This window comes from Fistularia commersonii, chromosome 36, assembly GCF_037954325.1.
Source record: "Fistularia commersonii isolate RoL2024-O1a breed Wild chromosome 36, RoL_Fcom_v1.0, whole genome shotgun sequence".
Taxonomy (NCBI): Eukaryota; Metazoa; Chordata; class Actinopteri; order Syngnathiformes; family Fistulariidae; genus Fistularia; species Fistularia commersonii.
Window position 1 is genome coordinate 1,606,697 of NC_141319.1, and position 23,711 is coordinate 1,630,407.

Below are 23,711 nucleotides of genomic sequence, written 5' to 3' on the forward strand. Positions count from 1 at the left end.
GCGGAACCGAAAGAACCGTTCCGTTTCGGAGTCCTCGTCAAAAGCGACGACGTCTAGTAAATAATATTTATTTCTTGATTATTTTTCACATTGGCAAATGTACTAGCTCGTATTTTGACATTTATTTGTAACACACTTCAAATGTGAAATTGTGGCATCGGTGCATAATGAATTAGAGATCGTCAATATGACGAATTTCGGTCAAAGGAGACAAAAATGAAGAGGTCTTACTCGAAGCAACAATTAGTAACTTGTTTTAAATTTGGATTTTCAAAGCCTCAACTGTTATTTGCGTGCTTGAAATTAATAACATAGTACAATTGTTTGAAAGTAATCAAAATGAATATACTATGGGTTCATTTATCTAAATACGCGATTTGAAATTTAGATTTTTTTGAGATTATATCTTACATTAATGACTGTGCTTTTCATTCTATATCAAGAAAGTCCAATAATTATGTGAGAAAATATGTGTTGTATTAGCTTTAATGATTTCCTCAATGTTATTGTTTTAATTCAATCAAGATATAGAGCCATGTAAAGAGAGTCTGGTGAATGTAATTAATGACGATAGATAAGCAAATAATTTTTTTATTTTTTTTTTTGCGGGGGGGGGGGGGGGGGGGGGGGGGTTATTGTTTGTTTGTTTTTTGTTTGTTTTCATTAAAAAAACAAGTGTGCGTTTTTTTTTAGTGCTCCCGTTTCGGTTCATGTGTGTAGGATCACACGGAGGAGGATCTTTGGAGGCTGCGGAGGATCGGGATGCTCCGCACCTCCTCCTCCTCCTCCTCCTCTTCCTCCCCCCGTTCTCCTCCCCAGACCACCAGAACCTCCAGCCGATCGGGACGGGATCACATTCGGCTCTGCGACGAACCGGACCGAGGATTGCAACCGGGAGGAGTGGGCTGTCCCGTGACGTGGGCGCTTGTTTTGGGGTCCCCCTCCTCCACCTCCAGCACCACCACCCCGGGCGATTCGGTTTGAAAATGCAGCGCCCGTCGCCGGTCACCGGACAGCGGACGGTCCGGACCCGGGGGCCGGTCTGACGGAGGAGCCCCGGATCCGCTCGGCCCAGCCGACATGGCTCATACCCATCCCGGGGGTCCGGACCCGCAGCAGGCGGGGGCCCAGTACAACCAGATCTGCACCCTGAGCAGCAGCGGTGGCGGTGCTGGACCGTCGTCCCCCGCCGGCTCGACTCGGACCCCCCGCCGGAAATGGCAGGTGTTTCCGGGCAGGAACCGGTTCTACTGCGACGGGCGGATCATGATGGCGCGACAGAGCGGCGTCTTCTACCTGACCCTGCTCCTCATCCTCCTCACCTGCGGGCTCTTCTTTACCTTCGAGTGAGTAACGCTGGTGACCTTTGACCTTTGAAATCATTTTTCATAACAAACAAATCACAGCAAATCTGCACTTACACTTACACACAGGACTGTCTCAGAAAATTAGAATATTGTGATAAAGTTCTTTATCTTCTGTCATGCAATTAAAAAAACAAAAATTACCTTCTCATGATATTCTAATATTTTGAGATAGGATTTTTGAGTTTTCTTAAGATGTAAGCCATAATCAGTAATATTAAAATAATAAAAGGCTTGCAATAGTTCAGTTGATTTGTAATGAGTCCAGAATGTATGACATGTAAGATGGGTTTATATATAAGTAACACATATATATGTGTGTGTGTGTATAAATACAGTATAAAACAATTAAAAAAAAGCCATATAAAGAGTATCACTAAAATACTTTCTATGCACGTGTACACAAATAGTAAACACATTTTTCAAAAAGAAAGTTCGTTTTTACTGCCTTTGGCCTTTGAAGTCCATTTATAATAGATTGCATTTCCTGTCAAAAGTCTAAAGTTTCATTTGCTGTAAGTCCGTTTTCTATTTTCAAATGTTTGTTGTCATACATACAGTCTGGAAACGTGCTTCCCTGTATGATGACATTCTTGTATTTAGTGGCCACAGTGAAAAAAAAACACAAATAAGCATATTATTGTTACGAGAAAACAAGTTTAACTTGAGACACATATTTGTTAGTTCTGATGAAAGCTTGGAAAAGTAATAAACCTCTCCTATAAGAAAAATAATTTGCCTTTTTTTATAATTTAATCAAATTAAAAAAAAAATCATTTAATTTTCTTAAAAGCTTTGCTATTTTTTCCTGCCATTTTTGATAAATTAGTTGAGAAATGTATTTCTTGGTTCTCATCAGATGCCTTGAATAAAATGTCTTATTAGTGATGCTATTATATTTGATGAAGTTTTGCAAAAAATAAAGCTTTATAATTAAAATTTAGTTTACCTTTCTTTCAAACAATTACATAAAATAGAAAAAGTTTTTTTCCAGTTTGTTTTAAAATCTTAACATATTTTCAAGTGATTTTAAATTATTTCCTTCAATTTTTAGTAAACTAGTTCAGACATATTTCTTGTTTTTTCTGAATGAAGATTCAAAACAAAACCTTTACATTTCGAAATATAATTGACCTTTCTTTAAAGTAATTGTATTAAATTACAAGATCATTTGCAGTTCATTATATATTCTTAACTCAGCTTAACTTAAATCTTAATCATTTCCCTGGTTCGATACTCTAACTGCCCCCCTGGCGCTGGTGGACGGCAGCCTACTGCTCATGGTTCATCCATGATGGCTTCATTGCAGAGAACAAATTTTCCCACGGGGATTAATAAAGGCTAAATGATTATTATAATTATTGTTATTATTTTCAGTTGTCTGTAAACACAAGAGGACCTAAAACCTGAATAAGCCATTCCCGTTAGAAATATTATTTACCTTTCAAAAAATAAAAAAAATATATATTTCATGATCATTTTCTTAATATCTGTATTCATTTTTCAAGAGATTCTAAGTTGTTTCCTGCAATTTAAAAAAAAATTTTTTCAATTTACAGCTAATATCTTGCAGCGTTATAACTGTGACGCGTTGTCAGCGAGTTTGTGTGTGTTTTTTTCAAGACCTATTCATTAAATTAATTAACGAAAGGATGAAATAATGGAGACTAACGCGGTTCTTCCTCGCGTCAGCTGTCCTTTCCTGGCGTCCCACCTGTCCCCCGCCATCCCGGCGGTGGGCGGCATCCTGTTTGTCTTCGTGATGGGGATGCTGTTCCGGGCGAGCTTCAGCGACCCCGGCGTCCTACCGCGAGCCACTGCCGACGAAGCGGCCGACCTGGAGCAGCAGATCGGTAACCATGGAAACACTGCAAAAGCCCTGATTTTCCACGTTGTGAATCAGCAGGTGAAAGGAGACGAGATGCCAGGAGAAACTCCCCATTCATCAAATTCATTCTGTATGAATTATTTTGAAAATTACAACCCCTGCCTTGTGCCAGGGCAGAAATCTCAGATCAGTGTGGACAGCCTTCTGCCTTGACCGGTTGGGGTGGAAAGAGAATGAGCAAGAGAGGAGGACAGAGCAATAGGAAATACATGTGACAAAGGGTTGGGTTGAACAGGAACAATTAATGACATGCTAATAACAACAGTAGCGCTGTTGATACATTATAGCTTTAATATTCCAAAAAGAAATAACAATATCGGACACCTGACACATTTTAAAATGTCTTGTTAAAAAAATTGGCAACAAAAAATAGAAACTACTACTACTAAAATTTGTAAGTAACAGCTTTAGTATTTTTTTTAATATTTAAAGACATGAACTGGTCAGAAAGAAAGGGAATAGGCTACATATCGGTTAACTTGATCCAGAAAGAAAATATGTCATTCTTCCACTGTCTTTGATCCCAATCTCTTACTTTGTGCATTGCTGCTGACATGACAGACTGGCACTCACTCACACACACACACACACACACACACACACACACACACACACACACATACATACACAGTCACACTCATGCACACGCAGATACGCCTTACTTCAGTCACAAGGTGTGATGAAACGGTTGATCTGTGTTTGTTTGCAGATGCCACGGGCTGCTCGCGTCCGCCGCCGCGCACTAGAGAGGTCCTCATCAATGGTCAGACGGTCAAACTCAAATATTGCTTCACCTGCAAGATCTTCCGCCCTCCGCGGGCATCACACTGCAGCCTCTGTGACAACTGTGTGGGTCAGTCAATGTGGCGAGTCCGTGACAAATATCTTCAGGGGTGTTGGCAAAAAGTTAACATGAAATTGAAAACAAAGGGAGAAACACATCTTGCACATTTGTTTTCATTTTAAATGAACAAGTTGTCGGGCCTCGAGTTTTGAAAATTGTGACTTGAAGCTGTAGAATACGGATGATTCTTCGGCTTCGCACGGAAACGGGAAAGTTTCAAGTGTACCCACTTGAAACGAATCAGGAATCTGCTGAGTTAAACTTTTGGTCACCATGGCGGTGACATTTGTAGGCAGAACAATCTGATGGAAAGTTGTTATGATGGACTTTCTGCTTTGTCCAGAAAAAAGGGAATGTGTGAATGAAAGAGCGAATGGATGTATGTCTATATAACGCTAGAATGAATAAGTGAATGATCGTATGTTTCTGTATGATGTGGGATTGAGAGCGTAAATGGTTTTATAGTTCAGGATTATATGAAGTTACATTTATCAAAAAGGAAAAGAAAGAGGTTCAAACTTTCGTTCAATGTTTCAGAGCGTTTTGACCATCACTGTCCATGGGTGGGAAACTGCGTGGGAAGGAGGAACTACCGCTTCTTCTACCTGTTCATCCTCTCCCTCTCCTTCCTCACTGTCTTCATCTTCGCCTTCGTCATCACACATGTCATCCTCAGTGAGTAACCCGCGACCTCCTGTTCCGTTTTGCGCTGATTCACGCGTCAACCACCGCTGTGAGGCGGATATCTGCAGGTGTCTCTGGCACCGAGATGAGTCAAACCTCCAGATAATATTTTTGATATCGATCCTGATGCTGAATATTTTTGCCAACAAAACAAAATCCACAGAAAGCAGGAAGTAGGCTGATCACCTCCATTCCATTTTGCTACGTCGGAGACAGCTAGCAACAAAGTCAACTTCAAAGAAATGAACACATTGTTTTGGATCAATGTTTTCATTCCCCATTAAAACCGCGGCTGACATTTCCTCTCTCTCTTCTCCAGAGAAGACAATGATGGACAACATACATGGCTAATCTGACAAACTATTTCCATTCACCAATTGGTCCTACCCCTGGTATTAGCCTAGCAACAAGGACATTAGCTAGCTCCCTGCTGGTTTGCACAGAGTTGCTCATTACTCAAACGCTTAATTCTGACTAATTTTAGTTAGTGATGTGTGAGTCGTGAACAAACCATTCAAAACTTGAGACATTTTACTGACCCGTGATTAGCTCATTCACTAACTCATTCCTGCCACTGCTAGCTAGCTGACTGCGAATAAGAGACTATTGACGATTGTGATAATGTGACAATTTAATCACTGTTTTAGCCCCGTGGGAAGAACAAGAAGTCTGGTCTCTTGTTTCAACTCGTCCTCCCTTTCCCTCCCCGCTATGAGCTTCAAACTAAGAATAACAGAGCGGTAGCAGTAGCCCTCTCCACTCACAAAAAAAGACAACAACTCCGACGTATTGCTTAGTAGCGCTAAGTTGCAAGTAGCACTTTCCACTAGCAAAAAGAACAACTCACTCAATAGCTCAGAGTAGCCTCAAAAAATGGATTCAAGACTCGTTGAGTCACCCTTATAAACTTGAGTCAGACAAAAGAATTGAGTTTTCCATCACTGAAATTGAATAGTCTTGATGGAATGCAGCTTACACATCAGCTTGTTGTCCTTGTCGTTGAGGAACAAGGATATTAGCACCTCTCTGCTAGGTCAGCTAGCTTACTCTAGCTAATGTTTTCCACAGACGGCGGGCGTTCCCAAACGGGGTAAACAGCAAAATTCACTCAAAAGCTTGACCAAAAATAATGTTCCCATGGGTTGATTTAATCCCTCGTAATTGAACTTCACATGTGTTTGGAAGCCGGTGGCCCCGTGTCTGCATCAGCTGGTGTTCACCCACATCCTTTTAATGATGGGGAATTATTATCTTTCAGGAAATGACTCAAAGCCCCAGCTTTTTGTTTGACTTATTCATTCCAAATGAAATATCAAGATGATTAGCAACAAAACTCACAGTTTCTACAAACTGATAAAAATGGATAGGATATTCACACGTTACTGACAAATGTCTGAATGACACATTCCTAATGCCCTTTCGGAATAAAGCACAACTTACTGGAACGCACTGTAGCGCTCCAGAAAGTATTGAGGGTTAAAAATCTGAATTTTTAAATCAATTTTTATTCAGTTTCATACTCCAAAAGTGGCTGATGTATACCTGGATTTTTATATCTTTATTATTACAATTATTTTTATGATAAAAAAAATATTTCTAGGGTGGCGCTCAACCAGAGCATTGGTTGAGCTCCATTGTAGGCTCAGACTGGCTCAGCAACCGTAGTATCATTCTCTGCATCTCCTGAGCATAGCATGCATTCAGCATGTCTGTTTCACATCAACCTGCTATCTCTTTTCATTTAAGAATATAGGAAGTGTTTTAGGAGTATGGATAGAGGGCAGTAAGAGTGTGGGGAGGGTCATAAAGCTTTTAAATAATAAATATGGTCATGGATTTTTGTTTATCGCGTCTGGTTCTGGAATGTAACCACCGGCAATAAACAAGGGATAACTGTATATACTGTATGTACGTATATATAGCTACATATATATTGTGTTGCTTCCTCTATCCCTAACATGGGGGAACATTTGGGCCTGTTTCTTTGTTGCAGCCGCTCATCGCGTTAATGGAATCTGACGCCGTCTGATTGACGGCCTGTCAGAAAGTCGGGGCGTCATTTTCCTCCCAGCCGTCTGTATTTAAAAAGCTTGACAAAGACACACATGCACACACACACATACGTTCAGCAAAACAATCAATGGGATTAACTCCGATGACAATTATTGATTTATCGGTGAGGTAATTCAACCCGCCGATTTCAACCAAGGTCAGTGTAGTTATCGACAATCCCCGGCCTCCAAAGCTGTTTCGTAACATATGTGAGACTAATTTCTTTTTGACTCCTACAACTTGGTTCCAACATGGAAAGTCTTATAAGATAAGACTTAGACGGTGAAGGAGTTTTGCTTTTAAAAAAAAAAAAATGAAAATAGGTGCGCCCGGCAGGAAAAACAGCATATGATATCTACCGGTATTTACTTGCTTCCAGCTCCTGTGCTCCTCTTCTCTTTTGATGAATAGACTCAGTCTCCCAGCAGTGGAGAGTCGGCAGATTAAATCCATTAATTTTCTTGTTTCGGGTCAATTTCGGGTAAATCAAACGACACGAGTGACGAGTTTATTCTTAGATCGGGCCTATTTTGGGATGAATTAATTCACCGCCTTTTAGATTTGTATTAGAACGTTGTGTTTAACTGCATACTTGATTCACTTTGCCGATAAAAAGTGAAAAAAAATCTTCACATTTCAAAGGGCGCATTAGGGGGGAAAAGTTAAAAAAAAAATTAAAATAAAAAAAATGCGTCACAGATGTCTGGATCTCAAAGCGCCCGCCGATCCTTCCTGTCACACTCGTCTGCCTGAATATGTGTGTTCACGCCACCGAGGTTGTTTACCCTGCTGTCATGAAGCCGGAGCCTCTGGCAGCCTCATTATCTGACTGTAACAACCAGCTGACTGTCTGCGATAAACCCGTGTCTACCCTCAGAACACTGCATTGCTTGTTTGCTGTTTTTAGCAGCCGAGGTATAAAAAGACCCGGCAGAGCTTCGTGACTTTGATCTGCGGGATGTGAAATTACACAGCAGAAGCCCTGTGCTCTTGTTGTGGGGGAGTTTTTTTTTCTTTTTTGCTTCCCCCAGCAGTCGTGCGGCCCCTCGAAGACAGCCATCAATACAAACATCTGCAGATGTTATTCTGGTCGACGCACAGACAAAACATCCTGACGCCGAGTGGGGGGTTGGGAACTGACGCGTCGTCGCGTTTGCAAGAGCTAACGTGAGTTTGCTTTTCGCGTCACGCCCCCTGCGTCGTGGTGACAAAAAAATATTTTCAAGTAAATGATCAACCTCCTATGACTTGGCCTTTTGGGGTTGACTTTAATACATTGTATGGAAATTCTGACCTGTTCAGATCATTTTCCTCAAAACAAACCACATCATGAGTAGCTTTTATCGGGTCTTGTTAGCCACTTTCGGACAGAAAACTTCCAAGAATGCAGTTTGAAGAACAGTCCCACTCAAATTTAGTTCCAGGAAATATCCTCCTCCAGGGGATCCTATTAGTTTTGCATTCCCACAGGCAGTAAGGGACCACGGTAGGGACGGGTATGACGCAAGTGTCTGGGACGTTTCTGGTAATGGGCATGGCTTATGAGTTCCACCAATCACTAATGTCAGATGAGTTCCCACAGAACCGTAAAAGACCGTGCCTAGGAGTAAGAGCTAAAATGCTTCTAGGGGCTGAGGTCCTGGTCCCTTTGCTGTTCCAACGCACAAAAAAAAAAAAAAAAAAAAAGTTCCCCACAGTAAATTCAAGTTGCAGAAAGGTATTCAAAGTCCAAACCACCAGAGAGCTTGGTTTGGATTTTAAAATTGTTTTAAAATTATATTTGTTTTTTCAGTATAACATTAAATAGTTCCCTTGATTCCTTTTATAATCCCTCTAAAGATTCAGTAAGCAAATCATCAGGGATTCGCTTTGAAATTAGAATCAGATAATAACAATAAAATGCAAATAAAGATTATAAGACGACAGTGTTGCATATTTAAAAGGACAGATTTCAGGGTTTTTCTTTTAATTTTAATCTGAAACCGATCCCAAGATGTTTTTAAAACAAGAATAGTATTTTGTTTGTTTTGTCCGAACCTCGTTTGAATAACTCTTACATGCGATGCTTGTCTGGCCTCAACTCTGTAAACTCACCGTCGATAACGCCCTGTCCCCAGAGGGGGGTTCCTAATGATTCTGGAGACCTCCTGACCTTTGCTGCAGAGCAGCCGCCTAACCTAAATATCCCACTTACAGCTCTTAACTCACGTCAGCGGACCATTACCGAGTTGCAAAAATAAAATAAAATTAGTTTTAAGTTCTATTTGATTTGGTTACCAAGCAACATAATTTCCTTCTTTTTTTGTGATTTAATCCTGTCAGGCAATCCAGCCAGGAACGGACATCAGAGATGGAGATGATGTTTGTGAACTTAGTGTTTCTATCTAGTCTGTTGCAGTTACGGAATATTTACTCGCGTTGCTGTAATTGGATCACTAGGAGGCTGACTTTCAGTGAGCTACTCAGCAACCACACAAGACTAATTCAAGATTGTAAGCGTTCCCTGGCATGTGTGACGTTAAAGAGACTTATATGTGGTCAGAGAAAGTACTCTGAATTTTAATTCCTCTGAAACCTAAACATGCGCCGTGGTTGTTGGTGCTTCTACCTCACAGCAAGAAGGTCCCTGGTTGGATTCCACCATTTTGCATGTTCTCCTTATGTCTGCGTGGGTTTCCTCCAAAAACAGCAGTTCCATTGGAGACCCTGCTTGGAGACCCTGCTCACACTTGTGAATGAATGAATGGCTGAATCTTTCTATATGCATAAATGAGAGGGTGAATGGTTGTATGTCTCCATCTTTTTACTATCTATAATACAACAGGACAAAAAAATGTGCTGCATCCCATCATCCCATTTCCCAAATAATCAATAAAGTAACGTTCGTGATGATTTCATGTTTGTAGTCTGACAGACTAGCCGTCCTTCTGCTCCCTTAAATGCCCCGTCATAATTTGAATAGACACTCTGGGTCAACAGTTGGAAAGAAAAAAAACCAAAAACATTCACTGACGTATGGACTCCCTAACCTTCTGTCTTATCTCCTCCGCAGGATCCAACAGGACGGGTTTCCTGAGCGCGCTCAAAGACAGTCCGGCCAGATATCCTTTGAATGAGGGCAGCCAATCAGCTTGTCCGCTCATAGTGGCCATCTTTGTAGTTTTTATACAGTACGTGGGGGAAAACATAAAGAGGGTCCAAAGTAGCTGACTTACTTTGTCACAACACAAAGGGGTAAAGTTTAACCATCTCTCTCTCGTTATCTTTCCTGTATGTGTATGATTGATTGGTTGATTTATAATCAATTGCTCTCATACCATGCCATCTCTGTAGGTTGACATTGCAAAAAAAAATCAATAATTCATTGGGGGCATCCCATCATGCACTGCCAAGGTCAGAATCTGTTGCTGTCATTAAGTTTCAGCTCGCCCTGCGTCTCGCTCTGCAAGGTCATTGCGTTGTTGCTACGTTGGCCATGAGCTAACTGTGGTAACCTGTGTCCACCCGCTAAAAATCAGGCCACAACTACACAGATTAAATATAATATTGTAATCCAAGTTATAGCTTCACAGTCTGCATGTTTAAAAAATGCCATTCTCTTTACATAAAAACCTAAGATCCCGTTCTGTCGCAGACCAAAGCACCAACATGACCGAAATCCTAAAAACACTCAGAGCCATAAACTCTGTATTAATTTAGTTAAATATCACAAGACTCTGCACTGATCTGATTTAACTTAAGTCTAATTTGAATAAAACCAAGAATATTACTAGCAATGCTGACGTCAGTAAATTCTGTTAAACCACCAGCATGATCAAAGGTCAGGGTTCTGAACATGTTTATCGGTGGTGCGATGGTATGTGGTGGTGAGACCTTCCCCCTCACACCCTCACAGCAAGAAGGTCCCTGGTTGGATTCTGACATGTTGGCTTTTTGTGCAGAGTTTCCGTGTTCTCCCCTGTTTTTGCGTGGGTTTCCTCCAGGAAAAAATATCCCGTAGGCTCTTGTCGAAATCTTCTTGTCTCGGCAACCAGGGCTTGAATTCCGTCACTTGAAGACGTTTTACCCCTCATCCGAGACGCATCTTCTGCATCGAAAAACTGAAATTCAAGTCCAGTTTCCACGACAAGAAGATTTTTACAAGAATTCACCAGGACCTGGATGACGGGGAACCTCCACAGACATGCAGTAGGTTCATTGGAGACCTTAAATGGCCCAGATGCGTGAACAAATGAGTGAACAGTTACACGCCCAACTACCGGCTAGTAATCGGTTTAGTTTTGAACAAGTGCCCGTCCTTGACTCTGGTTCCCACCGTCCTCGAGGTGGTGGTTTGTTTCTTCTCCGTCTGGTCCATCGTTGGCCTGTCAGGTTTCCACACCTACCTGATCAGCTCCAATCAGACGACCAACGAAGATGTGAGTATACGCGGCCTCAAGAAAGGGAAACTCAGGAGACTGTATCCATATTTGTCTTGCCTTTGCACCCGATTCTGATCCCGACCCGGTCTAGATTAAAGGGTCCTGGTCCACCAAGAGGGGGAAGGATAATTACAACCCCTACAGCTACGGAAATATCCTGACCAACTGCTGCGCAGCGCTGTGCGGACCTCTGCCTCCCAGGTCAGCCATTTCCATGTCAAGAGGCTAACTATATTTTCTGAAACAAATATTTTGTTGTGCTGACCAGAATCGAGATCGGAGTTACTTTATTGATCCTCAAAGAGAAATTGCTTTTTGTTCAAGCAGCAGCTCCTACTCCAAGGGTACAAGATGAAAAGCATCAAAATAAAATATATATAAAAATCAACATCAATATAATGTATAAATATATAATAAAAATATTAATACGTAATCAAAAATGTAACTATAAAAATATAATTTTGAAAAATAACAATATTTATTTCATGACATATTGATCTGTGTGAAACAATAAAAATATGGATGAAACTGTACTAAGGCAAAGGCAGTTTATTTAGAAGATCTAAATCTACTCTAGATGTTATAGTTCTCTCATGTTGAAGGTTTCCCTTTTTTTCATTAAATATGAAAAAAGTGTCAAAAATGATGATTTGCAGAAAACCGTCCAAGAAAATTTGGAATTGATGGCTTTTTTTCCTCAATGTTTTTTCTCATTGGGTATACATCCCTTTCAAATTGTATATATTCTCAAGCGCCACTTTTTATTGCTAAGTTAAGTTTTTCCTTTTCCTCTTTAAACTTTTTTTTTCTCATTTACCATTATAAAGCACTGTCACACTAAGACAAATTCTTGTGTGCGTTGTACAATTGGTGAATAAACTTGTGTGTGTCTGTGTGTGTGTGTGTGTGTGTGTGTGTGTGTGTGCATGCGTGCGCCTGCATGTGTGTATGTGTGTATGTGTGTGTTTGTGTGTGTGTGTGTGTGCCTGCATGTGTGCGTGCGTGTGTGTGTGTGTGTGTGTGTGTGTCTCAGTTTGATTGACAGACGAGGACTGATTCGGGCCGATACACCTCAGATCCCACAGTCCAACGGGGCCGGCGTTGGCTGTGGCAGCGGCAGCTACGCGTCCACACAGGTCCGCAGTCATATGGTAGGTGGAAATTTACATTTCATTTATTTTTTATTTCTTTTATAACCAAATAATTTCTCTCTTTAAATGTAGATTAAAAATAGCAAAACAGAAATATGAAGACCTGCTAAATTACCCCAAACTGTGTTTAACACCTTAAAACAGCCCTGGGAATATTACGGCCTGTTTTGCTTTATTATCCAGCCAGCCAAACTATTTTGTTTGAATATTTTATTCAGTATTTTCAATCAATAGTGAACTTAGAAACTCCTCAATTTTTCCTTTTGTTTAATTTTGTATGGATGATTACCTACAAAATAATGTGTAATGAATTTAAAGTTAAATTAAAATGCAAAAACATTTAAATATTAAAATTGCAATTTTCATTTTGTTCAATTTACATTCTACCTAGTTGGCCCGTGCTTAACAATTAAATAAGAAATATGGCCCGCCAGCTACAATAATTGCACACCCCTGCCCTAACATATAAAAATACATGTCATTACTATTGAAAACTACAATCTGAAACTACAAAAAACATGTCCCTGTCCTCAGTGCGATCAGGACCAGTGCATCCAGAGCACCAAGTTTGTCCTCCAGGCCGCCGCCAACCCTCTGCTGCACAGCAGCCCAGTGGTCCTGGCCCCTCTGCCGGGCAAGACCGCCACATTGGGGGGCACGTGCGCCTACCTGGCCGCTGGACAACCATCTTTGCCATCCTGCGGCGGAGACGTACTGACCCTGAGGGACGCCGCCGCCGACTCCCACTGCCACCAGCGCCTCCACCACCACCTCCACTTCGTCAGCCCCGAGGAGACGCCCTGCACGACACCTCAGAGCGCGCTGCCCTGCCCGGCCCGACCGCCCCAGCACAACCACCTCCACCCGGCCGCCACCACTGCTTTATACGACCCCGCCAGCCAGGATGCTCTGCACGAGGACTCGGTCAGAGGGCTTGTTAAGCTCAGCTCCGTCTGACATTTTAATCAAGTAAAATCTTCCCCTCACAGTGCAATGCCCAGATGGTTTTCGCCGAATGTTTAGACAAATATGAACGGAAGAGTTCGAGGAAACATCACAAAAATTGAGATTCTGTGAACTGAAACCTGGTTTCAGGGTAATTGGGACAACTGCCTAATCAAATGGTCCTTAAACGTGGGGCATTTACTGACATCTCCATTGTTTAACCCCGAAAATCAACTCACGATAATATAAACGTAATGTCTGTCATGTAAATGTGGCTGAAAACACTACCTTTGAAAGGACGAAAGACAGCTGAGAAAGAGTAACCCGAAGAGGAAGCATATATTTGCTCAAAAGCGCTATTCTCTTTTAAATCAACTGAAACTTTGTCAAGTGTGAATCACTCCGATTCTCCCATGCACCTCCCACATTTTTTGCCTGTTTTCGAGAAGAGTGACGCGCACGTGGTAACTGCAGTCCACCTGCATGTTTGTTAGCAGCACGAATCACATTTAGCCCGTGTCCGTCAGACCAGGATATAAACAGTTTCGATGCCAATACACATGATCTTGAGTAAAATGTCTAAAAGTTAACAAGGCACGAGTTTAATTGGAGAGAAATTACATTAAAAATTCCTCCTGAAAAGTCCCAAGTGGTTGCCAAATCGCACATATTCCAACATTTCATCATGTTTTCCATGACACTCAGTAGATAATGTGAAACACCCCAGCAAAGAGTCCATATTTGTGTACTTGCCACTGAAATGTCACTTCCTCCCTCTGAGCTTTCACTTTCTCCTACTCCCTGCCAGTTCATCTGAATCAGAAAAAAAAAAACATTTATTAAAATCAAAGTTAAAATTACAATTTTTTTTTTTTTAATCAGTTCAATCACTCTGTGGCTAAGACTGTGAATAACATTGTTAACTTTGTCATACAGAGGTAGAAACTATAAATGCCTTATTGTTTTATATTTTGGATTATCAGACCTCCACGACCTGAGCAGAATGAAACCCCCAAATAAATAGTTTAAAAGAACTATTTTATTCTCTCAAAAACACTTGAAGTTTGTCTTTCAATACAGTGATTCCTCATGTCTGGACCTCTAACTTCTTGGACGTGTGGGCAAAAAAGTAAACGTCATAGCTTTAACTTGTGTATCCTAGTAACTGATGATGTCATCAAATTGAGGTGTGGTGATTGGCTCGCTGGTAACATCTGGTCCACTAAAGAAGCAAAAAAAGATAAAATGTCTATGTGCCAATGATTTCTTTTTCCACCACCAGTTGTCGTGTTCACAAGTGTGGATGTAAATAAATTTTTTTAAGATTTAAAGAAAAGTGTCATACGTTTTTTTTTTACATAACAGTTTTGACACCCCCCCAGTTTATTACGTCAGTCCTGTTTATTCCCTCTTGTACAAGATGACTCTGATGACTCTTCCATCATTGGATGCATCAACGATGACGACAACGAGGAGTACAGAGGTCTGATTGCGAGTATTGTTGAGTGGAGCAACCGGAACCACCTCCTACTCATCATCTCCAAGACCAAGGAGGTGGTTGTGGACTTCAGGAAGAGGTGGAGATAGTGGACTCCTACAAGTACCTTGGGCTCCACATCAACAATAAACTGGACTGGACACACAACACCTATGCACTCTACAGGAAGGGTCAAAGCAGGATGTTCTTCCTGAGGAGACTGAGGTTGTTTGGTGTCTTTAGCGGGCTCCTCAAGACCGTCTACCAGTCTATGGTAACCAGCGCACCCTTCTGTATAGTATGCTGGTGGGTTGGTACCAGGACCGGTGAAGCCAACGGGTTCAACAAAAAAGTGAAGAAAGTCTGCTCTGTAGTGGGACTGAACCTGGACCATCTTCAATCAGCTGCAGTGGGGAAGGTGAAGGACAAACCAGGAGCTATCCTGGACAGTCTTTCCCGCCTCCTGCAAGACGAGCTGTGGCTGCAGCTCTTTCAGCCAACGGTTCATCCCACCCACGTGCAGAACCGAACACTTCAGACGCTCCTTCGTGCTCGTGACCAACAAACTGTACAACTCTGACCACCCTGAGTGCATCTGTGGTTGCTTCGACAACCTAACTACTTAAATCATTCACGTCATGCCCTAAATCTGTTGTCTTTTTTGTCCTTGTTGGTCCCAGCCTGCACGCATCTTGATATTTCTATTTATTTATTTTATTCTTGTCATCGCTATTGTCACTCTATTTATATTGTCGTTTTGTTCTGGTTGTGTATTTTTCACCTTTACTGTTCCATTATGTTGTCCATTCTCATCCCCGATGTTGTTGCTGTTGTTTATCCATGGATGTCTTGCTTTCTTCTGTATTCTAATGTCTCTCTATTTATATTTATATTCATATTTATTTTATTGTTTCCTCATTTTTGACATTATAACTGTTATGCTGCTGTGACAAAGGAATTTCCCCTATGCGGATCAATAAAGTTTATCTTATCTTATCTTAATCATAATGCCACCCTTATGTGCAATATTCTACTTCTACATGTGCAATAACCTTGCCACCCCTCTGTGCGATATTTCAACCAAAACATGTAAAATTCAGACAAAATTTCACTGTGCCGTACTCGCATTATATTCCATTCGTTGTGTATCTATTTAGTTCTAGTTTCTCAGAGTTTCTACCATGTTTTCTTATCTGAGCGGGTGTGTGCACACCTGTACAAAGACAAGAGTGGAGTAGCCACTTTATTTTGCTGTATAATGCTTTACAATGACAATGAAGAGCCTTTGATTTTATTTCTATTTCTGTTACATCCTGTTGCCCAGGCGTGCTCCTTCATGTCAGTTCAAGGTGGAACAGAAATCCTGTGTTGAATTTCTTATCTGACCATTAAGGCTCATTTTGATTCTTCTAAAATACAGCAAATCTTAAAGTATTTCCTTGAAACTTGCTTTGTTGGTTAACCTTGTCACATTGATGCCTTCAAACAGTCTATTTATAAAGTTTAGTTTAAAATTAGACTCCCGCTGTTAATTTATATTGGACAAGTCACAATGTATATGAACAGCATTTTTACAAAAAGAGTTTTGCCTTGAATATTTATAATATTAACTATTTTGTGTGTACTTACACTTATATTTTGAATTTTAATATCCGTGTATTAGTTAATTCTTCTTCTTCTTCTTCTTCTTTCGGCTTTTCCCGTCAGAGGTCGCAACAGCGAGTCAACTTTCTCCATCTAACCCTATTCTCTGTATCTACCTCTCTCACACCAACTACCTTCATATCCTCTCTCACTACGTCCATAAATCTTCTCTTTGGTCTTCCTCGAGACCTCTTGCCTGGCAGCTCCAATTCCAGCATCCGTCTACCAATATATTCTCTATCCCTCCTCTGTACATGACCCAACCATGTCAGTGTGGCTTCTCTGACCTTCTCTCCAAAACATCTAACATGTGTTGTTCCTCTGATAGACTCATTCCTGATCCTATCCATCCTGGTCACTCCCAAAGAGAACCTCAACATCTTCATCTCTGCAACCTCTAGTTCTTCCTGCTGTCTTTTGGTCATTGTAACAGTTTCTAGTCCATACATCATCGCTGGTCCCACCACTGTCTTGTACACCTTTCCTTTCATTCTGGCCGATAGTCTTCTATCACATAGTACCCCTGACACTTTTCTCCCCCCATTCCAACCTGCTTGGACCCGTCTCTTCACCTCTTTTCCACACTCTCCGTTGCTCTGGACTGTTGACCCTAAGTACCTGAAATCCTCCAGCTTTTTGATCTCCACTCCCTGTAGCCTTACCGTTCCACCCGAGTTCCTCTCATTCACACACATATATTCTGTCTTGCTGCGACTAACTTTCATTCCTCTCCTTTCCAGAGCATACCTCCACCTCTCTAGATTTTCCTCTACCTGTTGTCTGCTCTCACTACAGATCACAATGTCATCCACAAACATCATGGTCCATGGGGATTCCTGTCTAATCTCATCTGTCAGCCTATTCATCACCATTGCGAACAAGAAGGGGCTCAGAGCTGATCCCTGATGGAGTCCCACCTCCACCTTGAACTTCTCTGTTACCCCTACAGCACACTGTACCAGTGTCTCACAGCTAGCATACATGTCCTGCACCAGTCTAACATACTTCTCTGGCACTCCAGACTTCCTCATACAATACCAGAGCTCCTCTCTTGGCACCCTGTCATATGCTTTTTCTGGGTCTACAAAAACACAATGCAGCTCCCTCTGACCTTCTCTGTACTTTTCTATTAGCATTCTCAAACGCAAATACTGCATCTGTAGTACTCTTCCTTGGCATGAAGCCATACTGCTGTTCACAAGGGCTGACTTCTGCTCTCAGCCTGGTTTCCACTACTCTTTCCCATAACTTCATTGTATGGCTCATCAACTTTGTCCCTCTATAGTTGCCACAATTCTGCACATCCCCTTTATTCTTAAAAATAGGCACCATCACACTTTGTCTCCATTCTTCAGGCATCTTCTCACTCTCTAAGATCCTGTTGAATAATCTAGTCAGAAAATCTACCGCTGCCTCTCCTAGACACTTCCACACCTCCACAGGTATATCATCCGGACCAACTGCTTTTCCACTCTTCATCCTCTTCAATGCCCTTCTCACTTCACTTTTACTAATTTGTGCTACTTTGTGGTCTACAATAGTCACCTCTTCTACCCTTGCCTCTCTTTCATTTTCCACATTCATCAGCTCTTCAAAGTACTCTTTCCATCCTCCCATCACTCTTCTAGCATCTGTCAATACATTTCCCTCTCCGTCCTTAATCACATGGACCTGTTGTACATCTTGTCCATCTTTATCTCTCTGTTTCGCCAACCTGTGTAGATCATTCTCACCCTCCTTACTATCCAACCGAGCATACAAGTCATCGTACGCCCTTTGTTTTTCCTTTGCTACCACTATCTTTACCTTTCGCTGCATCTCCCTGAACTCTTGTTTGTTCTCTTCAGTCCTCTCAGTATCCCACTTCTTCTTCGCTAACCACTTTCTCTGTATATACTCCTGCACTTCCTCATTCCACCACCAAGTCTCCTTATCTACTTTCCTTCCAGATGACACACCAAGTACTCTTCTACCTGTCTCCCTGATAACACTAGCTGTAGTTGTCCAATCATCTGGAAGCTGACGCTGACCACCCAGACCCTTTCTCAACTCCTCCCTGAAAACCATGCAACACTCCTCCCTTTTCAGCTTCCACCACTTTCTCCTGTGCTCTGCCTTTGTCCTCTTCATCTTCCTTGTCACCAGAGTCATCCTACAAACCACCATCCTATGCTGTCTGGCTACACTCTCACCTACAACTACTTTGCAGTCACTGATCTCTTTCAGGTTACCTCGTCTATACAAGATGTAGTCTACCTGCGTGCTCCTACCTCCGCTCTTATAAGTTACCCTATGTTCCTGTTTTTTTCTGGAAAAAGGTGTTCACTACAGCCACTTCCATCCTTTTTGCAAAATCTACCACCATCTGTCCCTCTGCATTCCTATCCTGGATACCAAATCTGCCAACTCTCATGTCGACCAACTCTCTACCTTTTCTTGTCATAGTCCCAATATTCAAACTCCCTACTCTCAGTCCCAGACTCTTTCCTTTCCTCCTCTCTCTCTGCTTCCGAACACCCACTCCTCGTCTTCTTCTTGTTCTTGTTCTTCGACCCACAGTAGCCCAATTTCCATTAGTACTCTGTAGGTCATCAGTACCAATGGCGGTCATTGTTAACCCGGTCCGTGACCGATCCGGTATGGTATAGTTTTGGTTGACTCGCATGTTTGGTTTTGGCAAAAGTTTTACGCCGGATGCCCTTCCTGACGCAACCCTCTGCATTTATCCGGGCTTGAGACCGGCACAGGGAGACACTCCTCCGTGACCCCCCCCCCCCCCCCCCCCCCCCCCCCCCGTCAAGGCAGGCTTGGAGAGACACGGGCCAGTGCCGCCCTTAATCGTAAAATTAAACAGAAGTGAAAAAGAAACAATTTTCAGGGGGTCTTCCTTTTAGATAGATGGCGGCAGAGTTCAGAGGTGTCACTACATATTCCGAAGGCCTCTCCGACAGCCAATCAGAGCCCACGCTGTGGCAGTAACCCGGATATAGTTGTACTCCGGCAGCCAATCAGAATCGAAGTTGTTGCACTAACCCAGATGCAGTTGTCAGAAGCGTCCTTATCGCAATGGCGCTCAGATTACTTTGTTGGCGCTGGGAATAAAAGGTGAAAATACGCATTTTTGAGCTTGAAAATCAGATAACGGAGAGGGAGAATTTATGTTGGGAAATCTGAAACCCAAAGTTGAAGGATCCTGACGTTTTATGGCGATATTTCCTGTATAAAGGTGGCAGAATTAACGGAAAATTACTGGGATGTGTGGCCAGTTTCCCGCTGATATTCTGACATGTTTAAAGCTAAACCTCTGAAACGCGATGGGTTATATTAACATTGAATTGAGGATACTTTTCCCTTTGTCCACAATTTTTGGCTATAACTCGAATATAAAGTCGCTTTTGGCGCGAAATTTGTTGTGACTACGCCCAATTTCGATAAACAAAAAAGGCGGCAGCGGGACCAGAAACAAGGAACACAAAGTAACTTGAGTAAAGCTCCATAGACCGGTAACATTACAAACACCACGGAAAATATGGGATTAGATGTATAAAACTACTTTTGTGTTTTAATGGTCTCCAATTATCAGTCGGTGAATAAATGTGTACAGTGTTATTTTGATGGATTATACTGTGTCGTGGCAACTAGACTTGATCATGATCAATCGATTTAACATTTTTATATGCCTTAAATATATTTATATTAACTCGAATCTAAGTGCATACACATTTAGCAAGTGTTCGATTAAAGACTTGTCTTTCGATTTTTATTTTTACTTTAAGCTTCACTTAGAATCATAATATGCTCATGCCAAATCATCAACATGGTTAAAAAAAATAAACTTGAATGTTTGTTTTGTTGTCAAAACAGTGTTTCGTAAATGTAAAATTCCACCGATATGTAATAACGGTCGTTGAGATAAAAAAAATGCTGTAACCGAGCGAAGTTCCCGGCAAAACGCAGATTAACAAATGGCCGTTTCTCGTGTCCTGATTGGCTCCTACGTGTCAAACGTATGCACCGCCAAGATTTCAATAAATAGGACGAGCCGACCATGAAACCCGGGTTTTTCGTCTTTGCGCGGCTTCCTTATTTGCCAACGGGTTAACGTAATACCGTCTTCTACCCGTTTTTTTTTACTTAACCTGTCTCCTTCTTTTTTAAATATATCGTGTCGCGGTGAACCTCAGGAGCCAACATGCTGTCTGTTCGCTCTCCTCTCTCTGCTAAGAATGAAAACTCCCTCAGCAGCGGGCTCACCAACATGGCGCTGGACAAAGAAAACACGGTAAATCCGTAAAATAATATCTTCGTTCGAACAGGGCCCTTGAACATGGTGAAAGTAAACTATTTATTGTCTTATCTGTCGGCCTCAAAGGCTCCCGGTTCTGTTTGACCCAAGTTTTATGTTTCCCGTGTTCAGCTGCCTAATAACACGGTGCTAATTAGTGTCTCCGGTCAGTCCTTGTATGTGAAAGTCTGTCCTTTTGTTTTTCCAGCCGCCGAGTATGAACTCTACGCGGATCCTGGCGTCCAAAACCGCGCGGAAAATCTTCGACCAGTCCCCGGTAAGTCGGTCCACACCCGTCGGAACCTCCCGCCCCTATAAATGAACGTTTCAAACAGGAGATTCACACACTGGCAGCTGAATATAGCAAGAAGGTATTGTTTTTTTGTGGCGTCCAAAGTTCCAGTTCTGGCGCGAACATGAAGACTCTTTGTCTGACTCATTTCTTGAAACCAAATTTTCCTCCCGGATAGACGACATTGTCTGACTCAAAACGCGTATGAAATGAGCAGAAACGTCATGTGAAAACATCTTTAGGGGGTGCAGGGTTTTTCACCAAATACTATGCCATCGGCAGAAATGTATAGAATACATCTCCTGTTGAATGTTTGTTTAGAAGAAACAGAAGTCCAGCAGCCAACAGGAAGAGCCCCTGCTGCGGGACAACCCTCGGCGCTTTGTCATCTTCCCCATCCAGTACAATGACATCTGGCAGATGTACAAGAAAGCAGAGGCCTCCTTCTGGACAGCAGAGGAGGTAAAGATGGTGTCCTATCACCAAGTTGTGTTTGTCACCGTGTTTGTTTTTTTGTTGATGGGATACTGAGATTTGTGTGTGTTTTCAGGTGGACCTGTCAAAGGACGTGCAGCACTGGGAGTCTCTGAAGGACGAGGAGCGCTACTTCATCTCTCACGTCTTGGCTTTCTTTGCCGCCAGTGACGGCATCGTCAATGAGAACCTTGTGAGGAAGCCTCATTGCTGCCCTTTAAGAAACCTGCAGGGATCAATGGCGATCATCCATTAATCTTAGTGGCTTTGTGCGACCACTAGGTGGAGCGCTTCACCCAGGAGGTGCAGGTGACTGAGGCCCGCTGTTTCTACGGATTCCAGATCGCGATGGAGAACATCCATTCTGAGATGTACAGCCTCCTTATCGACACCTACATTAAAGATTCCAAACAAAGGTGAGACCGTCATCCCCTGCTGGCCCGAGACCGACCCCACAGGCCAACTCAAAGGCCTTTGGCAACCTGTCATGTTTTTCCTGGCTAGACAGCAATACAACTTTACATCCATTAAAGTTGATTAATGCCCCCTCCCCTTTCAGAGAATACCTCTTTAACGCAATTGAGACGCTGCCATGTGTGAAGAAGAAGGCAGACTGGGCGCTCAACTGGATTGGCAACAAAGACGCCACTTACGGTAATCCAACACCACTGTGTCTATAGTGCATCTGATTTTGTTCATGTATCAGTTATTGACGTTTTCTTTCTTGCAGGAGAGCGTGTGGTGGCTTTCGCTGCTGTGGAGGGAATCTTCTTCTCCGGCTCCTTTGCCGCCATCTTCTGGCTGAAGAAACGAGGGCTGATGCCCGGCCTGACCTTCTCCAACGAGCTCATCAGCAGAGACGAGGTAAGCACTCATTCATTCTGTGTTAAGTTTTTACTTGCAAGTTTTTACTTGCTTGGATTCATTTTTTTTTTCTTTTTCTGCCTCCCAGGGTCTTCACTGTGACTTTGCCTGCCTGATGTTCAAACACCTGCTCAACAAACCCTCTTCAGAGCTTGTCCACAGCATTATTAAGAATGCTGTGGAGATTGAACAGGTGATTATTGTTTGATGTCTAGGTGCCATGGTTTTGCCCTGCCTTGTGGTGTAACCTTTGACCTATGCTTGCAGGATTTCCTCACCAACGCTCTGCCAGTTAAACTGATCGGGATGAACTGCGACCTGATGAAGCGCTACATTGAGTTTGTGGCTGACAGGCTGATGCTGGAGCTCGGTTTCTCTAAGGTAACGTCTTAGGGTGTTTTTGTTGTCAAATCTTATCATGCCAATAGTGCTTTTGGAGTGTTGTGGCCATGACAAGCTTTGACAGTAACACGCCATGACCTATATGACTGAATGACTGAGAACCTTCACACATTGCAGGCTTAGGTTTTCAAGTACATAATTTTTCTTTTCTAACAGCAAATATGTATTAAACTTAGAAATGTGTCGGGCCCTGGCTGATTGTGGCTCTGCAATGATGAGTGGCGCAGGGGTCCGGACGTCAGCCGGTGATGGTGGCTGAGCGCCGCCACAGACGCCTCGACGGAGGCAGTGGTCACCGTCGGGCGGATGGTGGCGGTGCGAGACAGACGCCCGTCTGAGCAGAGGCTAGATCAAACTCACTGTCACTTTGAGGATTTGAAAGCTGGCTGGATTGTTTTTCAAATTAGTGAAGTCTGGACCTTTTTTTTCTTTTTTTTTTTCCCAGAAAAACTTTCTACTCAGTCATATTCATAAAGCCCCTCATGTCATCCTGCTCCTATATATGGGTATCTGTGTGTGGTATTGTCACTGCACTGTAGATCATGCCTATGCACGATGTATATATCTCGTCTATTTATTATCCAATATATACGCTTTCACTGTGCCTGCACAGTGACAATCAAAACTTGATTCTGCCATCTGTTGTGTTCAGATCTACGGGGTGGAAAACCCCTTCGACTTCATGGAGAACATCTCACTGGAGGGAAAGACCAACTTCTTTGAGAAGCGAGTGGGCGAGTACCAGAGGATGGGCGTGATGTCCGGCACCACAGACAACTCCTTCAGGCTGGATGCCGACTTCTAAGTCACTGTTATTACATAACATTATTGAACATAATACTTCCAGCCAATGTGGCTTGTGTACAGTGTTTTTTTAAAGTTTGTATTTATATTTTAACATGTACATATTAAATAAAGAGAAAA

General features: G+C 42.3%; 2 protein-coding genes across 3 annotated transcripts; both read left to right on the plus strand.

Moving 5' to 3' along the window:
* Positions 1-724: 724 nt before the first annotated feature.
* LOC147213285 (palmitoyltransferase ZDHHC14-like) lies at positions 725-14,674 on the plus strand. Its single transcript, XM_086143121.1, has 9 exons — positions 725-1,346; positions 3,057-3,217; positions 3,962-4,105; positions 4,634-4,771; positions 9,885-9,933; positions 11,148-11,250; positions 11,345-11,454; positions 12,287-12,404; positions 12,939-14,674. The coding sequence occupies exons 1-9, from the start codon at positions 1,081-1,083 to the stop codon at positions 13,359-13,361; spliced, it is 1,512 nt and encodes a 503-aa protein (XP_085999247.1). The 5' UTR covers positions 725-1,080; the 3' UTR covers positions 13,362-14,674.
* Positions 14,675-19,519: 4,845 nt separating this feature from the next.
* On the plus strand, positions 19,520-23,707 carry LOC147213286 (ribonucleoside-diphosphate reductase subunit M2). Of its 2 annotated transcripts, none has more exons than XM_086143127.1 (11): positions 19,520-19,575; positions 20,696-20,752; positions 20,964-21,032; positions 21,369-21,509; positions 21,598-21,714; positions 21,804-21,937; positions 22,081-22,175; positions 22,252-22,385; positions 22,474-22,578; positions 22,653-22,766; positions 23,440-23,707. In XM_086143127.1, the coding sequence occupies exons 2-11, from the start codon at positions 20,729-20,731 to the stop codon at positions 23,590-23,592; spliced, it is 1,086 nt and encodes a 361-aa protein (XP_085999253.1). In that variant the 5' UTR covers positions 19,520-19,575; positions 20,696-20,728; the 3' UTR covers positions 23,593-23,707. The 2 variants fall into 2 exon arrangements, with proteins under 2 accessions (XP_085999253.1, XP_085999252.1); XM_086143126.1 differs by having other exon boundaries at positions 19,534-19,575; positions 20,655-20,752.
* The last annotated feature ends 4 nt before the right edge of the window (positions 23,708-23,711 follow it).